This window comes from Bos grunniens, chromosome 13 (genome assembly GCF_055505025.1).
Source record: "Bos grunniens cultivar Pamir isolate PY7600 chromosome 13, Bosgru_T2T1.0, whole genome shotgun sequence".
Lineage (NCBI taxonomy): Eukaryota > Metazoa > Chordata > Mammalia > Artiodactyla > Bovidae > Bos > Bos grunniens.
Genome location: NC_141177.1, coordinates 18,764,571 through 18,784,741, shown reverse-complemented (window position 1 = coordinate 18,784,741; position 20,171 = coordinate 18,764,571). Strand labels below are relative to the sequence as shown.

At 46.9% G+C, this 20,171-nt stretch overlaps 1 protein-coding gene across 1 annotated transcript in view; it reads right to left on the bottom strand.

The window, feature by feature from the left end:
• Nucleotides 1–502: 502 nt before the first annotated feature.
• The window catches only part of LOC147360324 (fer-1-like protein 4), a 46,618-nt gene continuing 26,949 nt past the window's right edge, over nucleotides 503–20,171 (bottom strand). The window contains 13 exon segments of the mRNA XM_086331256.1: nucleotides 503–857; nucleotides 970–1,070; nucleotides 1,167–1,319; nucleotides 1,416–1,570; nucleotides 2,097–2,338; nucleotides 2,578–2,676; nucleotides 3,773–3,858; nucleotides 4,356–4,516; nucleotides 5,097–5,251; nucleotides 5,676–5,846; nucleotides 6,027–6,154; nucleotides 19,742–19,858; nucleotides 19,963–20,100. Coding sequence (XP_086187382.1) covers nucleotides 665–857; nucleotides 970–1,070; nucleotides 1,167–1,319; nucleotides 1,416–1,570; nucleotides 2,097–2,338; nucleotides 2,578–2,676; nucleotides 3,773–3,858; nucleotides 4,356–4,516; nucleotides 5,097–5,251; nucleotides 5,676–5,846; nucleotides 6,027–6,154; nucleotides 19,742–19,858; nucleotides 19,963–20,100 — 1,899 coding nt within the window. The 3' untranslated portion in view covers nucleotides 503–664.

The window sequence follows — 20,171 nt, the reverse complement described above, 5'->3', positions numbered from 1 at the left end:
CGGGGTTGCTGCAGCCATCCTATACTTCCAGGGACAGACCATCTTCGTAAATGAGCTTCCCCTGAGAACAGCAGCGCCAGGCTCAGAGGCAGAGAACCAGTCTCAGTGACATTGTCTGAACCCTGTGACCAACAGCGCCTGAAACCCACCACATCCTGGGAATTACCACTGTGGAAGCCACAACAGTCCCTTTTTGCTTCAGCCAGCTTGGGTTGGGATTTCTGTCACTTGGAACCAAGTGTCCTGAGTGACCTGCCTACTCTCACGGTTACAAGTTCATGAAGCACACCGAGGGTTTAGCTGTCATGGAGCAGCAGCAGCCACTGGCAGGGCAGGGGGGCTGCTCAGGGGGCCTGACCCCTCAGTGGCCAGGCCTCCTCAGCAGGGAACCTCCCCTGGGTCCTATTCCTCCTGGCAGTAGGGCCATGTGGGCAGCACCGCCCCCATCCTGTGTATTAGTCCAGTGACCCCCAACACCCAAGGTCACCCAGGAACACCTCTATTCTCTGCCCCGAGCGTTATTTATTATCTGCCGTGGGTGTGCAGGTAACAAGAGTGGATTCCCTGGAAGGTTTGGGCAGAGGAAACAGGGCAACTCCAGGATGGCTCCTGTTGGTGGGAAGGAGGCCAGAGCTGGCATTACGGGATGAGTGTCCACGGTGAGTTAGGGGCGGTGGAGGGGGCGGAAGATGACCTGGCTGATCTGCCCGGGCATGGTATAAAAGACGAGGAGGAGGAAGACAGTGATCAGTGCCAGCAGCAGCAGCAGCACCAAGATGCGCCAGTACCGGCACCAGATGAAGAAGACGAAGGTCTTCAGCGGGTTCACAAACCAGTTGAAGGAGGTTTTGGGGCGGCTGTCGGGGAGCAGGTGGTGTCAGATGAGGAGGAAACCCCCACCTGTCTACACCACCACCACCCCCGCCCCCTACCCCGGATCTGGCCCCGCCTCCTGCGCCCCCCACTCACTTGGGCTTCTCCAAGGGCTCAGGCTCCTTGCGCCCCTTCCCCACTGGCCATTTCTCAGCCTCCTCCACAGTCAGCAGCTCAAATTCTGCCTCAACCTTTCCCTGGAAAAGAAGGGACAGAAGCCAAGTTCTTGGGTGGCCTCAGGCCGACCCTCGACCCCCGATCCTCCCACCCCTCCCATCCCCATTCCTGCCCACCGTGAGGAAGTAGACATTGCCTCCTGAGTCCGAGAACTCTAAGTCTTCCCACCGGCCTTTCCTCTTCTTCCTCCTCTTCTTGCCGGTCTGAGCCTCCCGCTGTTCCTGCTCCTCGTCCTCCGGCTCCCGCAGCTTCACTACCGGCCACCAGCCCTGCAAGCGGTGGCAGTGAAACAAGTTACACCTGGGTGCGGCCCCGTCCCGGGCCAGCCGCACGGAGCAGAGCTCGGGGCCCCGGGCCCCTCGCACCATGTCCAGTAGCTGCAGCTCCAGGGATCCTGCAAGTCCAGAGCGCTCCAGGTTAGGCAGGAGCAGGTCTGTCTGAGCCAACCTCCTATCCCTGAGAGTGACTCCAAGGAAAGCAGAGCCCAGAGCTAGAAAGTGACTGATGCCTGACCGAATCCCTGGAGACGGAAGGCAAGGCATGTAGAGTTAGAATGGCAGTCCAGTGGTTAAGACTGCACTCCCAGTGCAGGGGCCCCAGGTCCAATCCCTGGTCAAGGAACTAGATCCCGATGCTGCAACAAAAGTCCCAGGCGTGACAACTATGACACCTCCCGAAGACACATTTTTTTAAGAAGCTAGGATGTAGTTGTCAGGCCACAGCTATGCACCACACACCGCAGCCCAAATGTCAGCGGGTTGTCCTATGGGACAAGGCACAGCAGGGACTAACAGCTGTGGGGCCAGAGTAACCTGAGCTCAGGTCAAATGAGAGGATTGAATTGGAGACTGGGTGGGAATGGAGCTTATGATGCTCAGAGCTGAATAAACTCAATACATTATTAGGCCAGAAAGCAAAAGTTGGTGACTTGGATCTGAAATCCAGGATTCAGGGTTGGTTAGAGTAGGGAAACCAGGGGCCAAGGGCGCGGCAATGAGGGCAGAAATGGGAGCTAGGATGGAGGTGGGAGGACAGCTCAGCAGTACGGAGGAAGTCGTTGGCGGAGATGCGGTCATAGTCCCAGACCTGCAGGACCAGCACAGCCGGCTGCCGGAATTCGGCTTCTTCCAGGGCAAAGCGTCCAGGGCGGCGCCGGACGCTCACCTCGCGCTCCGTGCGCAGGTACTCAAAGCGGAACACGAAGCGCCAGTTGAAGTTGCCCTCCCCAGTCAGAGAGTTGAAGTGAACGTCTGTCTCCTGCTTGTCGTGCTCCAGCCCCTTCACCCAGCTGGGACCGGGGGAAAGGTACAGGCCAAGAGGGTGGGCATGCGCGCAGGGCCGAGTCCAGAATCTGCTCCTCACCCAGCATGCCCGTCCGCTCACCCTCAGGTCGGTCCCTCCACCCAGCTCCGGGCGCCATCCAGGGCCCAGAGGACAGGCAGGGCTCTGGCTCAGCCCAGGACCCAAGGCCCTGTTCGCAGTCACCTCAGTACACAGCCATGCGCCCAGCTCGGCCTGCACGCCTACCTTTTCACATAGATGTCACTCGACATGTCTCCAGTGAGAGGGTTCACGTCATCCAGAACTACATCCTCCGTGTTCCAGATGATGACTCAGAGCTCATAGCTGAGGGATGTATTGGGGGGAGGGTTTTCAGACTCTCGAGAGGGGTCTTGGGAGGAGCTGCAGGAAGGACCTGGGCAGGGCCACTGACACTCAGCAACCGGAGTGTGCCTAGCCAGGTGATCAGATGTCCGTGGTCCCTTGAAGGGGCAGCCCCAGGTATCACTGACCACCCCAGCCACTGCAGTTGGCACCAGGAATGGTCTGCTGACCCACGCTGGGTCAATGAGATTTTTCCCTCCCATAAATTTGGAATCAAGACCCTGAAAACGTGAGTCCCAAAGCATCAGATGTAGATCTGGAGCTACCACAAGCTTAAGTGCTGTGCAAGCGGAGAGAGCCAGTCTGCAGAGAAACACTAAGTGGGGATGAGAGCATGAAGCCCCTAAGGGACAGAGGAGGGGCTGTGACATTCTTGATCCTACCCCAGGTAGCCCTGTCCTGGGCTGTCAAATGGTTTCATCTGTTGTTTTGCCCAGTGTTAATTTCCCCTCATTTGTCGACAGCACCTTGATTTTCTGTGGGTGACCCTACCCCCACTACTGTCCACTGTGTCATACTGGTGGGTCTGTCACCTAGGGGACATCACCCAGGACTGACCAATCAGTGTATTACAGCCCCCTGATCACAGTGATTGGTTCAGGAATCACCATTTGACCCAAGCTGGTCCAATGATAGTTAGCCCAAGACACTTGCTCTAACTGGGAAAGAGGTGTTTATTTTTCTGCTCAAGTGGTCTGGTTGGTAAGATATAAGCTTGCGCTGTTAAAAGTCACTTTGACTCCAGACTGCGAAAGCTTCCATGAGACTGACACCAAGGAAAGCAGAGCCCAGAGGCAGGAAGTGACAGATTGCTGATGAAATCTGAAGTGCACACACTCCCCACTCGGACCAGCTTAGGTCAGAAGGTAGTTAACTGGTACTTGGACTCTCTTCAGTTTCAAGTGTCACCCAACTCACAGTGGCTTATGAAAAAAAAAAGAATAATGGCTCACCTACCTGAAGCCTGGGTCAGCTCTGCCTGCTTCACCAGGGGCCCTTGTCCAGGCTGGCCAAGATGTCCCCGCCCCATGGGAGGAGGGGCCAGGACTCCTCTTACCTGATTGGCTGCCGAGGCTTGATGTCAACTGGGGGTTGGTCAGGCACATCTCTGGGGAAGATGTCAATCCACATGTGAAGAGACCCCTGGGGGCACAGGACTGGGCTGAAGGGTCTTCCAGGGGTCCCACCTCCCCTAACAGCCCTGGGGCCGGAGGTTGTGCCTTGCCCCAGGTGGAAAGGAGAGCTGGAGTCAGGGGGGTAGATCCTGGGGGATGAGGATGAAGGCAGGGTCTGAACTGGGGATTCCAGGGTTGAGGTTAGACTGGGGGTTCAGAGATGAGGCCCTGGAAGTGGAAGGCTGAGATCAAAAGTGAGATCCAGTGTTCCCAGGTCCAGATCCTAGAAATCTGGGGTAGAGGTCAGGTTGGGAGTGCCACATCTGAGCCTTGGTAGGCCAGGGCTGGGACTCCTTCAGAACCAGAGTCTGGGATGAGGGGAGGGGGTCCAGGATGGAAGTCCAAGACTGGAATGGGGACGGTGGGGACCAGGATCAAGAGCCAGAGTCAGAAGTGACCGTGCCCAGGTCCAGGACCAGGTGGGAGTCCTGGGGCTCTGGGGATGTGCCCTGAGCCCTCCTTCACCTGCAGCAGCCCTGGGCTGCGGGGATGGTAGAGGGGCCGTGTTTCTACGTGCTCAGGTACCAGCTGGATCCCAAACCCTGGCATCTCCTGCCAGCGCCGCAGTACCAGTAATGCCTGGGCCTCCTCAGAGACATCCTTTGCCGCCTTGGAGCCCCTGATACCTACAACAAGAGGTTCATGAGCTTGGGTTCCACACAGTTCCCAACTCTGCTCCCTCCTTCCCACCACCACCGCCCCCCCACCCCCTGCCCTCAATAGACGCTCTGGGCTGAGGCAACTGCTGTACTGGACAAACCCATTTCCTGGAAGGGCATGTCCACAATGCATAGAAAGTGGCGGATGCTGCTGTAACAACTTTTGCCAATGAAAAGCCAGCAGTAGGGGGACAGTGGGATTGGAGGGGCTGTGGCCTTTGTGCAAACCTTGTTTAGAGTACAGACCACTGGCCATGTATGAAGCACAAGCTAAATTCTGCACCATATTGTATATTGCATGGGACTCCTGTGTCCTCAATTAGCTAAGGCTCTGAGGGGTTCACTAGGGCTCCCCGGAGATCTCACACTCACCAACAAAGACCATTTTCTCTCCACTATTGTCCTTACTCAGCCAAACTCACCTCCTCTGCTTGCAGAGGGAGGTGGCATCTTTGGGGACACATTAGGCTGATCATCAGTGGCCTCCCCCATACCTTGCTCTACCATCTTGCCCCCTCTGGATTGTCCAACAGAGAGAGACTGGTACCCGAGGGCAGGGTCTCTGGCGGTGTCAGAAAGAGTTTGCTGCCCACTTTGACAGCCTCGACTCGATATTCAGGTGGGGGGAGGCCACAGCGTTGGCATAGCCCCACCAGGATCTGTGAAGGCCGGAATGCATCACGCCAGGCATTGTACCCATCCCTGTGGGCGGAGATGGAAGGTGCCTCAGTTGGATCCAGCACGTAAACATAGTTGGGCACAGGGGCAGGGATGGGGGCCCTTGAGGACTTAGGATTCAGGTTCATAACTCCCTGGAGAACAGGTTAGTCCTCGCTTACAGTAATGGCGAAAATCAAGTATGCATGCCAAATGCTCCTATGAAAGAGATACTGATATTATTACCCCCATTTTGCAGATGAGGAAACTGAAGCTCAAGGAAGTCAAGTGACTTATTAGTTACAGATCCCAACTCCCAAGCCCATTTCTTGACCAATAAGCTATAATGTCTTGGTTGCAGGGGAGTCCCCTGCTATGAAATTAAAGGATCTGGACCTTCAGGTGGGATGTGAACTTTAAAGTCTTTGGTCAGACTTAGAATGACTCCCGAGGGCCCTGTGGGACTCACATGTCATACTGGGATGCCAGCCCACAGTTCGCCCTGTGGTGGCTATAGAATCGGTTTTCCAAATCAATGTGGGTCTCTCCGATGAGGTCATCAGAACCCACGAGGTCATGATCATACACAGCTACGGTCAGCTCAGGCTCAGCAGGGAGAGAAATGCTGAGTTCCAGGACCCTGGCAAGTAGAGAGCACAGCTGAGAACACCTCCACACCCTGGGGATGGTCCTGCGGGGGAAGGGGTGGACTCAGCACCCCTGTCCATTCCCCCACCATCACTACTAGCTGCCTGAGTGAGAGTCACAGGGCCAGATGGCAAAGTTACTCCCCATCCCCAAGCCCAGGGCCCAGCCTCACTCTCCAAAGATGGGATTCAGCTGCTTGGGGATGTATCGTTCCTTGGTGTCCAGCCGCTCCCGGCCAGCGCTCACCACCACATAGGGGTCTGCCTTGCCATTGGGGTCTGCAGGAGCCAGGTTGGTAGCCTAGGGAGACAGTACGGGGTGGAAATGAGAGAAACGTCAAAACCCAAGGTTGCCCTTGCTGGGCCTACTCTCCCATTTAGTAAAAACAGAAAGTTACCACAGAAAATTCTTCCACTGCAAGATGTTAGCTGAGAGGTTGGATGAGGTGACTTACTTTCTTTTAACTTAATTATTGAAATACAGTAATTACTGTCATACAAATAGGTATAACAGGAATATAATGAAGGCTGCCCTGGTGGTCCAGTGGTTAAGAATCCACCTGACAATGCAGGGGACACGGATTCAATTCCTGGTCCATGAAGACTCCATGTGTCAAGGGGCAACTGAGCCTGTGCACCACAACTGACCTTGCACTCTGGAGCCCACAAGCCTCAACTGAGAAGCCACTGCAATGAGAAGCCAACACACCGCAACTAGTGAGGAGCCCCTGCTTGCCACAACTAGAGGAAGCCTGTGTGCAGCAACGAAGACCCAGTGCAGCCATAAATAAATAAACTTAAAATATATATATAATGAAACAAAATACATGGAAACATGTATAGTCAGTTCAGTCGCTCAGTTGTGTGTGACTCTTTGCGACCGCATGGGCTGCAGCACACCAGGCCTCCCTGCTGCTGCTGCTGCTAAGTCGCTTCAGTCGTGTCTGACTCTGTGAGACCCCATAGACGGCAGCCCACCAGGCTCCTCCGTCCCTGAGATTCTCCAGGCAAGAACACTGGAATGGGTTGCCATTTCCTTCTCCAATGAGTGAAAGTGAAAAGTGAAAGTGAAAGTGAAATCGCTCAGTCGTGTCCGACTCTTTGCAACCCCATGGACTACAGCCTACCAGGCTCCTCCGCCCATGGGATTTTCCAGGCAAGAGTACTGGAGTGGGGTGCCATTGCCTTCTCCAGCCAGGCCTCCCTGTCCATCACCAACTCCTGGAGCCTTCTCAAACTGTGATGCCATACAATCATCTCCTCTTCTGTTGTCCCCTTCTCCTCCTGCCTTCAATCTTTCCCAGCATCAGGGTCTTTTCTAGTGAGTTAGTCCTTCGCATCAGGTGGCCAAAATATTGAAGTTTCAGCTTCAGTATTAGTCCTTGCAATGAATATTCAGGACTGATTTCCTTTAGGATGGACTGGTTTGATCTCCTTGTAGTCCAAGGGACTCTCAAGAGTCTTCTCCAACACCATAGTTCAAAAGCATCAATTTTTCAGTGCTCAGCTTTCTTTATAGTCCAACTCTCACATTCATACATGACTATTGGAAAAAACCATAGCTTTGTCTAGACGGACTTTTGTTAGCAAATTAATGTCTCTGCTTTTTAATATGCTGTCTAGGATGATCATAGCTTTTCTTCCAAGGAGTAAGCATCTTTTAATTTCATGGCTGCAGTCACCACCTGCAGTGATTTTGGAGCCCCAAAAAATAAAGTTTCTCACTCTTTCCATTGTACAAGGGACTTACTATTCAATTCATAACTTTCCATATCATTTGAGTTTCACTCTTTCGCAATGAGCATATTTTACTTTCATTTTATTTTTACTTTATTTTACTTTTTATCCCTTTTTTTGTTTTGTTTTTAATTTATTTGATTTTTTTATTTTTGGCTGCGCTGAGTCTGGGTTGCTGGGCACACTGATTTCTCTGCGCTGTGAGGGGGCAATAGTCTTCATGTGGGGCTCGGGCTTCTCGCTGCAGCAGCTTTTCTTTTGTGGAGCACGGGCTCTAGGGCGTGTAGGCTTCAGGAGCTGCAGCATCCGGGCTTAGCTGCTCCATGGCATGTGGGCTCTTCCAGGACCAGGGATCAAACTCGTGTCCCCTGCATTGCAAGGTTGGCGTGTAGGCTTCAGGAGCTGCAGCATCCGGGCTTAGCTGCTCCATGGCATGTGGGCTGTTCCAGGACCAGGGATCAAACTCGTGTCCCCTGCATTGCAAGGTTGGTTCTTAACCACTGGACCACCAGGGAAGTCCTCTTTTGTTAAATTAAGAATATTTTAGCTAAATAAAAAAATAATACAATGAGCATGTGTGTGCCCAGCTTCGTAAATAAAACACTACAGACAAATGTCTTCAGTCCCTGAGTGGATTTAATTCCCTTTACATCTCTAAAGTAGGGAGAACCCTTTATTTGGGGTTTTTTAATTAGGGTTTCTCACACACACACACACAAAAAGAAAATATACTTCTGTTACATATACATGCATCCCTAAGCAATATACAGCATGATCTTATCATCTTTCATGGTTTAAACTGTATGTAGTAAACTTACTTTTTATATTTTTGAAAACTATGTAATTTAGTAGATATATAACTTATGCATAAATTACTGAAATAGAATTTATACACAGCAGAGTTCCAGTTGCTCCTCATCTTTCCCAGCACTTGGTATTGTCAATCTTTTTTATTTTCATCATTCTCATCCATGTAAAATTGAAGCTCACTGGGGTTTAATTTGTGTTTCCCTGCTGATGAAGCACGTTGAGCTTTTTTTTTTTTTTTCACTTTTGAATGTGCTTATTAGCCTTGACACACACAAGGCTAATAAGCACATTCAAAAGTGAAAAAAAAAAAAGCTCAACGTGCTTCATCAGCAGGGAAACACACATATATATATATTTGCTTTTGTGAAATGACTTCAAATCTTTTGCTCCATCATTGAGTTTATAATTTTCAATATTACATTTTTAATTTCTAAACATTCTAACTGGTCCTTCAAACTTGCTGTTTATTTGTAATGGTCTCTTGTTCCTTGATCATTTTAATTTCATTCTATTTCTTTAAACATTTCACATTCTCTATCTAGTCATTCCAATATCAACGGCCTTGGGGTCTGAATCTGTTATTTTTGCTAATTCTTACTCCTGATGGTCTTTTTCTTTGGGTACTTTTTAATCCTGACTCATATTTGGTATGACTCATGCTGAGGGCTTGTTGTGGGTGTTCTCTGCCAAAGAGGGTTTGTTTTCACTCTGCCAGTTCCCTAGGCAAACTACCAACCTGCAGCCACTTTAAATTAAATCCTCCAAGCCCTGGAGCCCTGGAGCCCACACGCTGCAACTACTGAGCCTGAGTGCTGCAACTACTGAAGCCCTTGCCCTAGATCCCACGCTCCACAATAGGAGCCACCAGAATGAGGAGCCTGTGCGCCTCAACTAGAGAAAGACCTCTCACAACAACAGAGGCCCATAGCAACCAAAAACAAGAAGCAGGTAAATGATGAATGAAATCTTCTAACTGAGGTTGTGGGGATCACACCAGAGGTGAGAAGGCAGCGTGTGGTCGTGGATGCTTAGGGAGACTTTTCCCCTCTAACCAATGCCAGGGTTAAGGCAGGCAAGCTGCCTTGGTGTCTCCTTCTGCCTTGCAAGTTTCTATCTTCGTTCATCCTTATGCTGAAGGTGTAGGTGGGGGGGCTCCAGGTGGCCCTGGGATTTCATCTTCCGTCCTCACTGCCTGGCATGAGGAAGAGGAGGTCTCTCCGGTCAGCAGTGAGTGTGGGGTGAAAGCCTGCTTTACCGCTCCTTTTCTCTTAGTTCCTGTATTAGCTACACTTCCATGTTTTCTGTATTCTTTTATTTGTTTTTGGCTGTGCAGGGGCTACTCTTTATTGTGATTTGTGGGCTTCTCATTGTGGTGGCTTCTCTTGTTATGGCTCCCCAGCTCTGGAGCTCAGGAGTTGTGGTGGAGGGCTCAGTTGCCCCAAGGCATGTGGAATCTTCCCGGATCAGGGATCGAACCCTGTGTCCCCTGCACTGGCAGACAGATTCTTAACCACTGGACCACCAGTCTGATTTTCTGTATTCTTGATGCTCTGGTATCTGGGGCTGTACTGACGCTGGAGAGACTGCCCCTGCCAAGGCTACTAATTCCCAGAGTTAGCAGGCAACATATTTGCCAGAGTACTTTTCATATACAAACCAACTAATCCAGACCCCATACAACATCCAACCACCTCCTCTATCTGGCCTTTCTACTCCAGAAAGTAATATTCCTCTGCTTTTATCATCTCCACGGCCAGGTTCAGACAGCTAGAGACAGCGAGACAACTCCTGTACCCTAAAGCCTATAGGAATTATTCAAACTAGCCAGTCATAAACCTGCTTATGCTGCCTTGCCCCGTCTTTCCATCAAAAACAAAAACAAAAAAAACACGCACAACAAAGGCTCTGGCCCTCACACTTCCCTTGTTCCTTCTGCCTTCGGACTGGCCTCATGTTTCCTGGGTAACCCTGCAAGGCACAGCCTGCCCCACCTCTAGAAAACTGAAACAAACAACAATCTTTTCAATGGCAGCCATCTGATCTGTCAGCTTCGCCATACGTGGATAATAACAAAACCGTGGGTGCATTTTAAAGCAGTTCCTGCTTTTACTTTGGGTTTTTTTCTACTCTAAAAATCTCGTACTTTCTTGGAAGCTCAGCATTGCATTTAAAAGATGTTTTTGAAGTCTGAAAGTTTCTCAAAAAACTGAAAATAGAGTTGCGATATGATCCAGCAATCCCACTCCTGGGCGTATACCCAGAAAAAAACTGCACTTCAAAAAGATACAGGGAATTCCCTGCAGTCCAGTGGTTGGGACTCTTTGCTTCCACTACAGGGAGCAAAGGTTTGATCCGTGGTCAAGGAATTAAGATCCTGCATGCCTCTTGGCATGGCCAAAAAGAAATAGAGAAAATATAACAACAACAAAAAAGATATATTCACTCGTGTGTTCATAGCAGCGCTATTCACAATAATCAAGACATGGAAACAACCTAAATTTCCATTGACAGATGAATGGATAAAGAAGATATGATATACACATATACATATATATCATATATATACACACACAATGGAATATGATTCAGCATAAAAACATAATGAAGTACTGCTATTTGCAGCAACATGGATAGAGCTAGAGATTGCCATATTAAGTGAAGTAAGTCAGAAAGAGAAAGACAAATACCATATGATATCACTTATATGTGGAATCTAAAAGATGACACAAACAAACTTATTTATGAAACAGAAACAGACTCACAGACATAGAGAACAGACTGTGGTTGCCAAGGGGGAGCAGGTGGGGAAGGGATGGGTTGGGAGTTGGGGATTAGCAGATGCAAACTATTATATGTAGGATGGATAAACAAGGTCCTACTGTGTAGCACAGGGAACTGTATTAAATATCCTGTGATAAACCATAATGGACACATGAAAAGGAATATATATGTATATATATGTATATATATATATGTATAACTGAATCACTTTGTTTTACATCAGAAATTAACACAACATTGTAAATCAGCTATGATTCAATGAATTTTTAAAAAAAATTTTTAAGATGTCTTTAAAATTTGATCCAGCATTTTTAGCTTTTGGTGAGTGATGCTAGCTTTAATCCTCAGGGTGTGCTCTTCCCTCTTGAGACACAGACTCTGCTGACCTTGAGCTCTGATGAGTGATGTCCTCTCTCCCTTCCTTCATGCACATGACTCTATCTGCACAGCTCTTGGAGGCTCTTCAGCTGCCCTGGTGGTTGCAGTTTTAAGGCTCTGATTTCAGCATAACTGGAACTCAGATTTTTTGTTAATTGTTCTTGTTTGGGGGTGATTTTCAGGAAAAAGAAGGGGAAATGCCCCATTGGTGCCACCTTCCACAAACTGGAAATCATGAAACTTGCTTACTTCATCCAAATTTCTGTTGGGAGATGTATCCTTATTGACACATGTTACTGTAGTTCGTTCAGTTTAACTGTAGTATTTGTTATATGACTGATACACACACACTCTCTCTCCTATTTAGGAACACTTTAGGAGAAGGCAATGGCAACCCACTCCAGTACTCTTGCCTGGAAAATCCCATGGACGGAGGAGCCTGGTAGGCTACAGTCCATGGGGTCGTGAAGAGTCAGACACGACTGAGCAACTTCACTTTCACTTTTCACTTTCCTGAACTGGAGAAGGAAATGGCAACCCACTGCAGTGTTCTTGCCTGGAGAATCCCAGGGACGGAGGAGCCTGGTGGGATGCCGTCTATGGGGTCGCACAGAGTCGGACACAACTGAAGTGACTTAGCATAGCATAGCATAGCATAGGTTATTTCTAAATTTTTTATTATTACAAATAATACTAGAATGAACATATATGCTTTCTTAGACACATTATATGAAAATTTTTCTAAGATTTTATCTAGAAGCATAATTACTGGGTATTGGCTATGAGAATCTTCCATTTGACAACATATTGTACATCTTACTACAAACTGTTCTCCAAAGTTGTTATAACAATTTACATTCGGTGGCAGGCAGAATAAATCACCGCACAAGATATCCAAGTATCCCTGAACCTATGAATATCTTACGTTACATAGTAAAAGAGACTTTGCAGATGCGATTAAAGATCACAAGATGAAGGAAGTAGCCTAGATTATCCAGGTGAGTCCAATATAATCACAAAGGTTTTTATAAGTGAAAGAGGGAGATGAGAGAGTCAGGGAGAGAGATTTGAAGGTGCTACACTGCTGATTTTGAAGATGGAGGAAGAGGTCATGAGCCAAGATACACAGGCTGCCTGTAGAAGGTCAAGAAGACAAGTAAATGATTGTTTGCAAGAGCCTGTAGAAGGAAAGCAGTTGGGCCAACACCTTGATTTCAACCCAGTGCAACCTGTTTTGGATTTCTGCTCTTCCGAACAGTAAGATGATAGATGGTAAGTATGTGGTAACTGGTTGCAGCAGCAAAGAGAACTAATGCCTCCTTCTACCAGCACTGCGGTAGAGTTCTACAGCTGCCCCTCCCCGGTCTAATCTTGCCAATCAAAGGGAGGGAAATTTCTGATGGTTTCAATTATTTGCCTGTCAGATTACAGTTAAGGTGCAGGTTTTGTTGTTGTTCTTTTATTTCTTTGTGGGATCTTAGTTCCTGGGCAGCCTGTGGGACCAATCGAACCCTCACCACCTCCCACCCCGTACCCGCCACCCCGCATTGGAAGCACAGAGTTTTAACCACTGGACCGCCAGGGGAGTCCTAAGTTGTAAGACTTGTTAATATGTTTATTGATCATTGGAATTTCTTCTTCAGTTAATTCCCTTTTCATATTTTTTTCTCAATTTTTCTTTTTGGTTTTCTTACAGATTTGCAGGAGTTACTTAAGTATATTGCAGACACTAGCCCTTTATTGATTATTCATAGGGTAAATATCTGACCCAGCCTGTGTTTAGGCTGTCATTTAATCGAACATGTTTATGGATGCCTAGAAGTTTAGTCTGAATGGAGTCAACATGTATTATTTTTTCCCTAATTTAGGAAAAATTCCCCCCACCCAAGATCATACAGATATCTTAATATTTCCTTATAGTTTCGCTTTTCACAATCAAATATCAGATTTGGCTGGATTTTTTTGTGGATGCTACAAGTTAGGAATTTCATTTCATTTTATTTTTTCCACACAAATAATCCATCTTCATGGGACCACTTACAGAACAGTCTCGTTTTCCCCCCAAATGATCTGCAGTGCCAACTCTGGTGTAAATTTCTATGTCTGGTTTTTTTTTTTTCCCTTTTGGTCAGATGAACAGCTTGCAGGATCTTAGTTCCCCGACCAGGGATCAAACCTGGACTCCCAGCAGTGGAAGCATGGAGTCCTAACCACTGGACCACCAGGGAATTCCCATCTGTGTCTGTCTTTTTTTTTAACTTCTACCCTGTCCCATTGGCCTAATCATCTGTTCCCATGCCAAAACCACACTGCCTTAATTACCATAGCTTATAAGAATTCTTGTCTTCCTACACTGTCCTTCAAAACTGTCTTGACTACTCTTGGTACTTTGTTCTTCCATGGAAATTTTAGAATTAGCTTTTTAATTCCAGGGTAGCAACCCTTAGCCTTGTGCCTGGCTTATAGTACACACCACACCATTTGAATTGCATTCTCGCTTTCTTTCCACTTTTAACCATCCACACTCTTTAGGTAAACCAGCCCCTTTAGTTTCTAGTTTATTCTTCTGGTATTTCTGGTGCACAGAGGAACAACTATGTAAATTCCTTGGATCTTTTTCTTTCTTACATGGAGAGCAGCACCCTGTAGGTATTCTTTGTATTCTGCTTTTTTCACTTTATACCGTGTCTTGGAAATCACTCCATCTCAGGTCAAGATCTTCTTCATTCTTTTTTACAGCTGCATGGTACACTGGTGTGTGGACTTACCATAGTTTATTCACCCATTCTGCTATGTATGTGCATTTAATAAGATTTGATTTGGGGATTTCCCTGGTGGTCCAGTGGATAAGATTCTGCGCTCCAAATGCAGGGGGCCCAAGATCAATCCCTGGTTGGAGAACTAAGATCCCACATACTGCAACTAAGCTCACATGTTGCAAAGTACAACATGTTGTAAAGAAGACCCAGCACAGCCAAAATAAATAATAAATTTAAAAAATAAAACAAAAAATGACATTTGATTTTTAATGGGACTCCAGCTTTAGAAATTTTATTATTTTCAAAGGGAAAGTGAAAAGTGAAAGTGGAAGTCTCTCAGTCATGTTTGACTCTTTGCGACTCCATGGACTGTGGTCCATGGAATTCTCCAGGCCAAAATACTGGAGTGGGAAATCATTTCCTTCTCCACGGGATCTTCCCAACCCAGCGATCGAACCCAGGTCTCCTGCATTGCAGGTGGATTCTTTACCAGCTGAGCCACCAGGGAAGCCCTTATTTCAAAACTGCCCAGCAAATTTTTTAAAATATTATTTATTTATTTGGCTGCAGTTCAGTTCAGTCGCTGTCATGTCTGACTCTTTGAGACCCCATGAATCGCAGCACACCAGGCCTCCCTGTCCATCACCAACTCCTGGAGTCCACCCAAACCCACGTCCATCGAGTCGGTGATGACATCCAACCATCTCATCCTCTGTTGTCCCCTTCTCCTCCTGCCCCCAATCCCTCCCAGCATCAGGGTCTTTTCAAATGAGTCAACTCTTCGCATGAGGTGGCCAAAGTATTGGAGTTTCAGCTTCAACATCAGTCCTTCCAATGAACACCCAGGACTGATCTCCTTTAGGATGGACTGGTTGGATCTCCTTGCAGTCAAAGGGACTCTCAAGAGTCTTCTCCAACACCACAGTTCAAAAGCATCAATTCTTCGGCACTCAGCCTTCTTCACAGTCCAACTCTCACATCCATACATGACCACAGGAAAAACCATAGCCTTGACTAGATGGACCTTTGCTGACAAAATAATGTCTCTGCTTTTGAATATGCTATCTAGGTTGGTCATAACTTTCCTTCCAAGGAGTAAGCGTCTTTTAATTTCATGGCTGCAATCACCATCTGCAGTGATTTTGTAGCCCAGAAAAATAACGTCTGATACTGTTTCCACTGTTTCCCCGTCTATTTCCCATGAAGTGATGGGACCAGATGCCATGATCTTCATTTTCTGAATGTTGAGCTTTAAGCCAGCTTTTTCACTCTCCTCTTTAACTTTCATCAAGAGGCTTTTTAGTTCCTCTTCACTTTCTGCCATAAGGGTGGTGTCATCTGCATATCTGAGGTTATTGATATTTCTCCCAGAAATCTTGATTCCAGCTTGTGCTTCTTCCAGCCCAACGTTTCTCATGATGTACTCTGTATATAAGTTAAATAAACAGGGTGACAATACACAGCCTTAACGTACTCCTTTTCCTATTTGGAACCAGTCTGTTGTTCCATGTCCATTTCTAACTGTTGCTTCCTGACCTGCATATAGGTTTCTCAAGAGGCAGGTCAGGTGGTCTGGTATTCCCATCTCTTTCAGAATTTTCCACTGTTTATTGTGATCCACACAGTCAAAGGCTTTGGCATAGTCAATAAAGCAGAAATGGATGTTTTTCTGGAACTCTCTTGCTTTTTCCATGATCCAGTGGATGTTGGCAATTTGATCTCTGGTTCCTCTACCTTTTCTAAAACCAGCTTGAACATTTGGAAGTTCATGGTTCACGTATTGCTGAAGCCTGGCTTGGAGAATTTTGAGCATTACTTTACTAATGTGTGAGATGAATGCAATTGTGCAGTAGTTTGAGCATTCTTTGGCATTGCCTTTCTTTGGGATGGGAATGAAAACTGACCTTTTCCAGTCCTGTGGCCACTGCTGAGTTTTCCAAATTTGCTGGCATATTGAGTGCAGCACTTTCACAGCATCATCTTCCAGGATTTGAAATAGCTCAACTGGAATTCCATCACCTCCACTAGCTTTGTTCGTAGTGATGCTTTCTAAGGCCCACTTGACTTCACATTCCAGGATGTCTGGCTCTAGGTCCGTGATCACACCATCATGATTATCTTGGTCGTGAAGATCTTTTTTGTACAGTTCTTCTGTGTATTCTTGCCACCTTTTCTTAGTATCTTCTGCTTCTGTTAGGTCTATACCATTTCTGTCCTTTATCGAGCCCATCTTTGCATGAAATGTTCCCTTGTTATCTCTAATGTTCTTGAAGAGATGTCTAGTCTTTCCCATTCTGTTGTTTTCCTCTATTTCTTTGCACTGATCACTGAAGAAGGCTTTCTTATTTCTCCTTGCTATTCTTTGTAACTCTGCATCCAGATGCTTATATCTTTCCTTTTCTCCTTTGCTTTTCACTTCTTTTCACAGCTATTTGTAAGACCTCCTCAGACAGCCATTTTGCTTTTTTGCATTTCTTTTCCTTGGGGATGGTCTTGATCCCTGCCTCCTGTACAATGTCACGAACCTCCGTCCATAGTTCACCAGGCTGCACTGGGTCTTAATTGCAGCCTGTGGGATCTAGATCCCTGATCAGAGATCAAACCCGGGCCCTCTGCATTGGAAGAGCAGAGTCTTAGCCACTAGTCCACCAGGGAAGTCCTGCCCAGTCAATTTCTATAGCCTTTTGTTCTCTGCCTGTGAAATCATTTTAAACAGCTGTTTTGTATTTTAATATTTGAAAACTCTAACATCCAAAGCCTTTAGAGATCTAATTCTTCTTTGTGTTATTTCTTTCTCACAATTTTTCCTGATGATTGTTTTCTTATATAGATTGTCATTTGGGATTGTGAACCCAAATTTGGTTGTCTAAATCTCTGGAGTCTGTAAAGCCTGATTTGGAACCACTTTAAGCCGATTTCTCAGCTTTGAGTTTTCTGGATTATGCAGACAATAAAATCTCAAGTCTTAGGGATTTCCTTGGTGGTCCTGTGGTTAAGAATTCACCTTGCAACGTAGGGGACATGGATTGGATCCCTGATTGGGGAACTAAGATCCCACACGCTGCAGAGCAACTCAGCCGGTGAGCTGCAGCTACTGAGCCCATGCACCACAACTAGAGTCTGTATCACAACACGAAGATGCCCCGTGACACAACATAGATCCCGAATGCTGAAACTGAGATCTGACGCAGCCAAGTAAAGAAATACATTAAAAAAAAAATTCAAGTCCTAAATCAATGTGAGGGCAAAACTCTAATACTAAATCCTCAGGAAAAGTATTTTTTGTGTTTCACCCAGTTGGAACAGAGGCTAACACAGACCATTTACCTTACAGGCTCCTTTTCCAGTGGGTGGGCTTCCTCTTGACTACCTTTCGCTGACAGTAGAGCCCTTCCTGGGTCCTGCTTTAGGCAAGTTTCTTAGTTGTGTCTCCCACCTTGTATAGGATGTTCGGTATTAGAACCTAAGGCTTGGGGTCCAGATATGGAGAAATCTTCTCAAGAGAATCTGACTTCAGGGCTTGTTCAGGGATTCCTGCCAATTCCTCATTTGGCCATTGAGAATTCCCCTTCTTATGAGTTCAGCATTTGTATAAAAGACTGCTTATCTAGTATTTCTAGATGCATTATGTCAGGAAGTTATTTCAGACCATCCTGCAATACTGTTAGAAGCAGAAGGTCCAGATGACTGCAAGGTCTCCAGAGACTTCAGGAAACAGGTGTTTTATGATATAAATAGAAGGGAGGTACTTCCCTGGTGCTGCAGTGGTTAACAATCTACCTTGCTATGCGGGGTTCAATCCCAGGTCAGGGAACTAAGACCCACAGGCCATGGGGCAACTAAGCCCAAGCACTGCAATGAATACCCAGTGTAGCCAAAATTTGAAAAACAATAAATAAATAAATAAATAGAAGGGAAAGGACCTTCTTTCCTATTGTCTAGGATGAATGTACTGTTGGGACTGAGATACGGGAAGTGGGAGCAGAAGGAAGAGGGGAGTGGGCCAAGGGAGTCTGGACTTTTCCACAGGTACCAAAACACCTATAAAATAAGGATAATTACCAAACTAGTATGTCTAGTCTACTAGTAGTCTAACAAACTAGGCCAAGTTACTGATGCATCATCTCATTTGATTTTCCAATTGCTCTGAAGACAGCATATCTTACCTGCCTGTAGACAGATAAGGATACTGAGTCCCAGAACAAAGCATAGTGGGACTTCCCTGGTGGTCCAGGAGCTGACTCCGCACTCCCAGTGTAGGAGGTCCAGATTTGATCCCTGGTCAGGGAACTAGATCCTACATGTCACCCTTGCACCATGACTAGAGAAGCCTGCACGCTGCAATGAAGACCCAGCTGAGCCCAAAAAAAAACCAAAATAAAAATGCTTTTTTAAAAAAGCAAAGCTTTGTGCCCAAAGTTACACAGTTCATAGGTGATGCAAAGCTGTTCCTCTTTACAGCTTGTATTCAGGGCTAGAGACAACAAAAAACAAAAAGAAAACTGTTCACAGAAAATAAGCCATTATAATTAGATACAGAACATACTGTATTGTCCCTGCCTATGAAACATTAAAGGAAAAACAGCCAAGTAATTCACATTATCTAGTGTATGCACTAGGATGCTTAGATTATGGCAGAAGAGTGCCACAGAATGTTTCTTTAAATTACACCTTAGAATCCCTATATTTAAACTAGATAAAAGTACAGCATCTGTTCTGTGCTGGGAGTAAATGTGTAGCAACCCCCTCACTCCCTTCATTCTCTGAGATGCCTTTAAGGAAACTTCAGGGCCCTGCTGAGTGAAAACCCTGACGGTCCAGTGGTTAAGAATCCACTTGCCAATCCAGGGGACACAAGTTCAATCCCTGGTCCGAGAAGATCCCACATGCCACGGAGCACCTAAGCCCACGTGCTGTGACTACCGAAGCCCGTGCTCCGTAACAAGAAAAGCCACCGCAGTGAGAAGCCTGTGCGCTGCAACAAAGAGTAGCCCCTGTTCACCGCAACTAGAGAAAGCCCTCGCATAGCAATGAAGACCCAGGGCAGCCAAAAGTAGTTAATTCATTCAATGATTGATTTTTTTTTTTTAAGTAAAAAAAAATCCTGCAACAATGGGAAGACCTGTACAAAGGCTTTGGTGGGAGGCCATCACGAAGCTTTATGGGTTGTGCTCTTCCTGGAATTACTCTCCCCATTCTTTTAATATGAGACTAGAACTACAAATAAGGAGTCAGAAGATCTAAGCAGTAAATTCAGGTTCTGCCATGAGCAAGTTGTGTAACCTTGGGGAGTCTCTTAACTTTGTGCCTAAGATTTCCCACCTGAAAAGTGAAAAAGCTGGACTCCGATCCCTTCTGTCTGTAGGTTTTGTGTACATTACCTTTGTTCGACTTAGAGGCGTGCAGGGTCAACGGATGTTCACCTTTACAACATACACTCTAACCAGGAGCTTGATGGGCCGGTTCTGTGGGATTCCCCGGGAGATCTGGGGCTCAGAGAAGGACACTGCCTCTGATTCTGGGTAAATGAGGAAGGAGCCCTGGGTGGGATGGGAGTGGGGAGCAGAAAAAACACTGCTAAGAGAGACTTCCTCCTGCATCCCTGTCTGTGCTCCCTGGTCTCCCATTCCTCCCCCAAACATACCTTGAACTTGCCCACAAGCTTTCCAGACTCTTCATCCTCTCCATCTCCACCCTGACCCCCCTGCCCACGGTACAGGGGAAACACATTCAGCCAGTCTTCAAAGTGGTTAAACTCTTCCTCCAGGGAGGTGTTGTAAATCTGAAAGGCAAGGGCCTCAGTGACAGCCCAATGTCTCAGAATGGGAGCAAAATTCCCTCTCCCAAGACCCA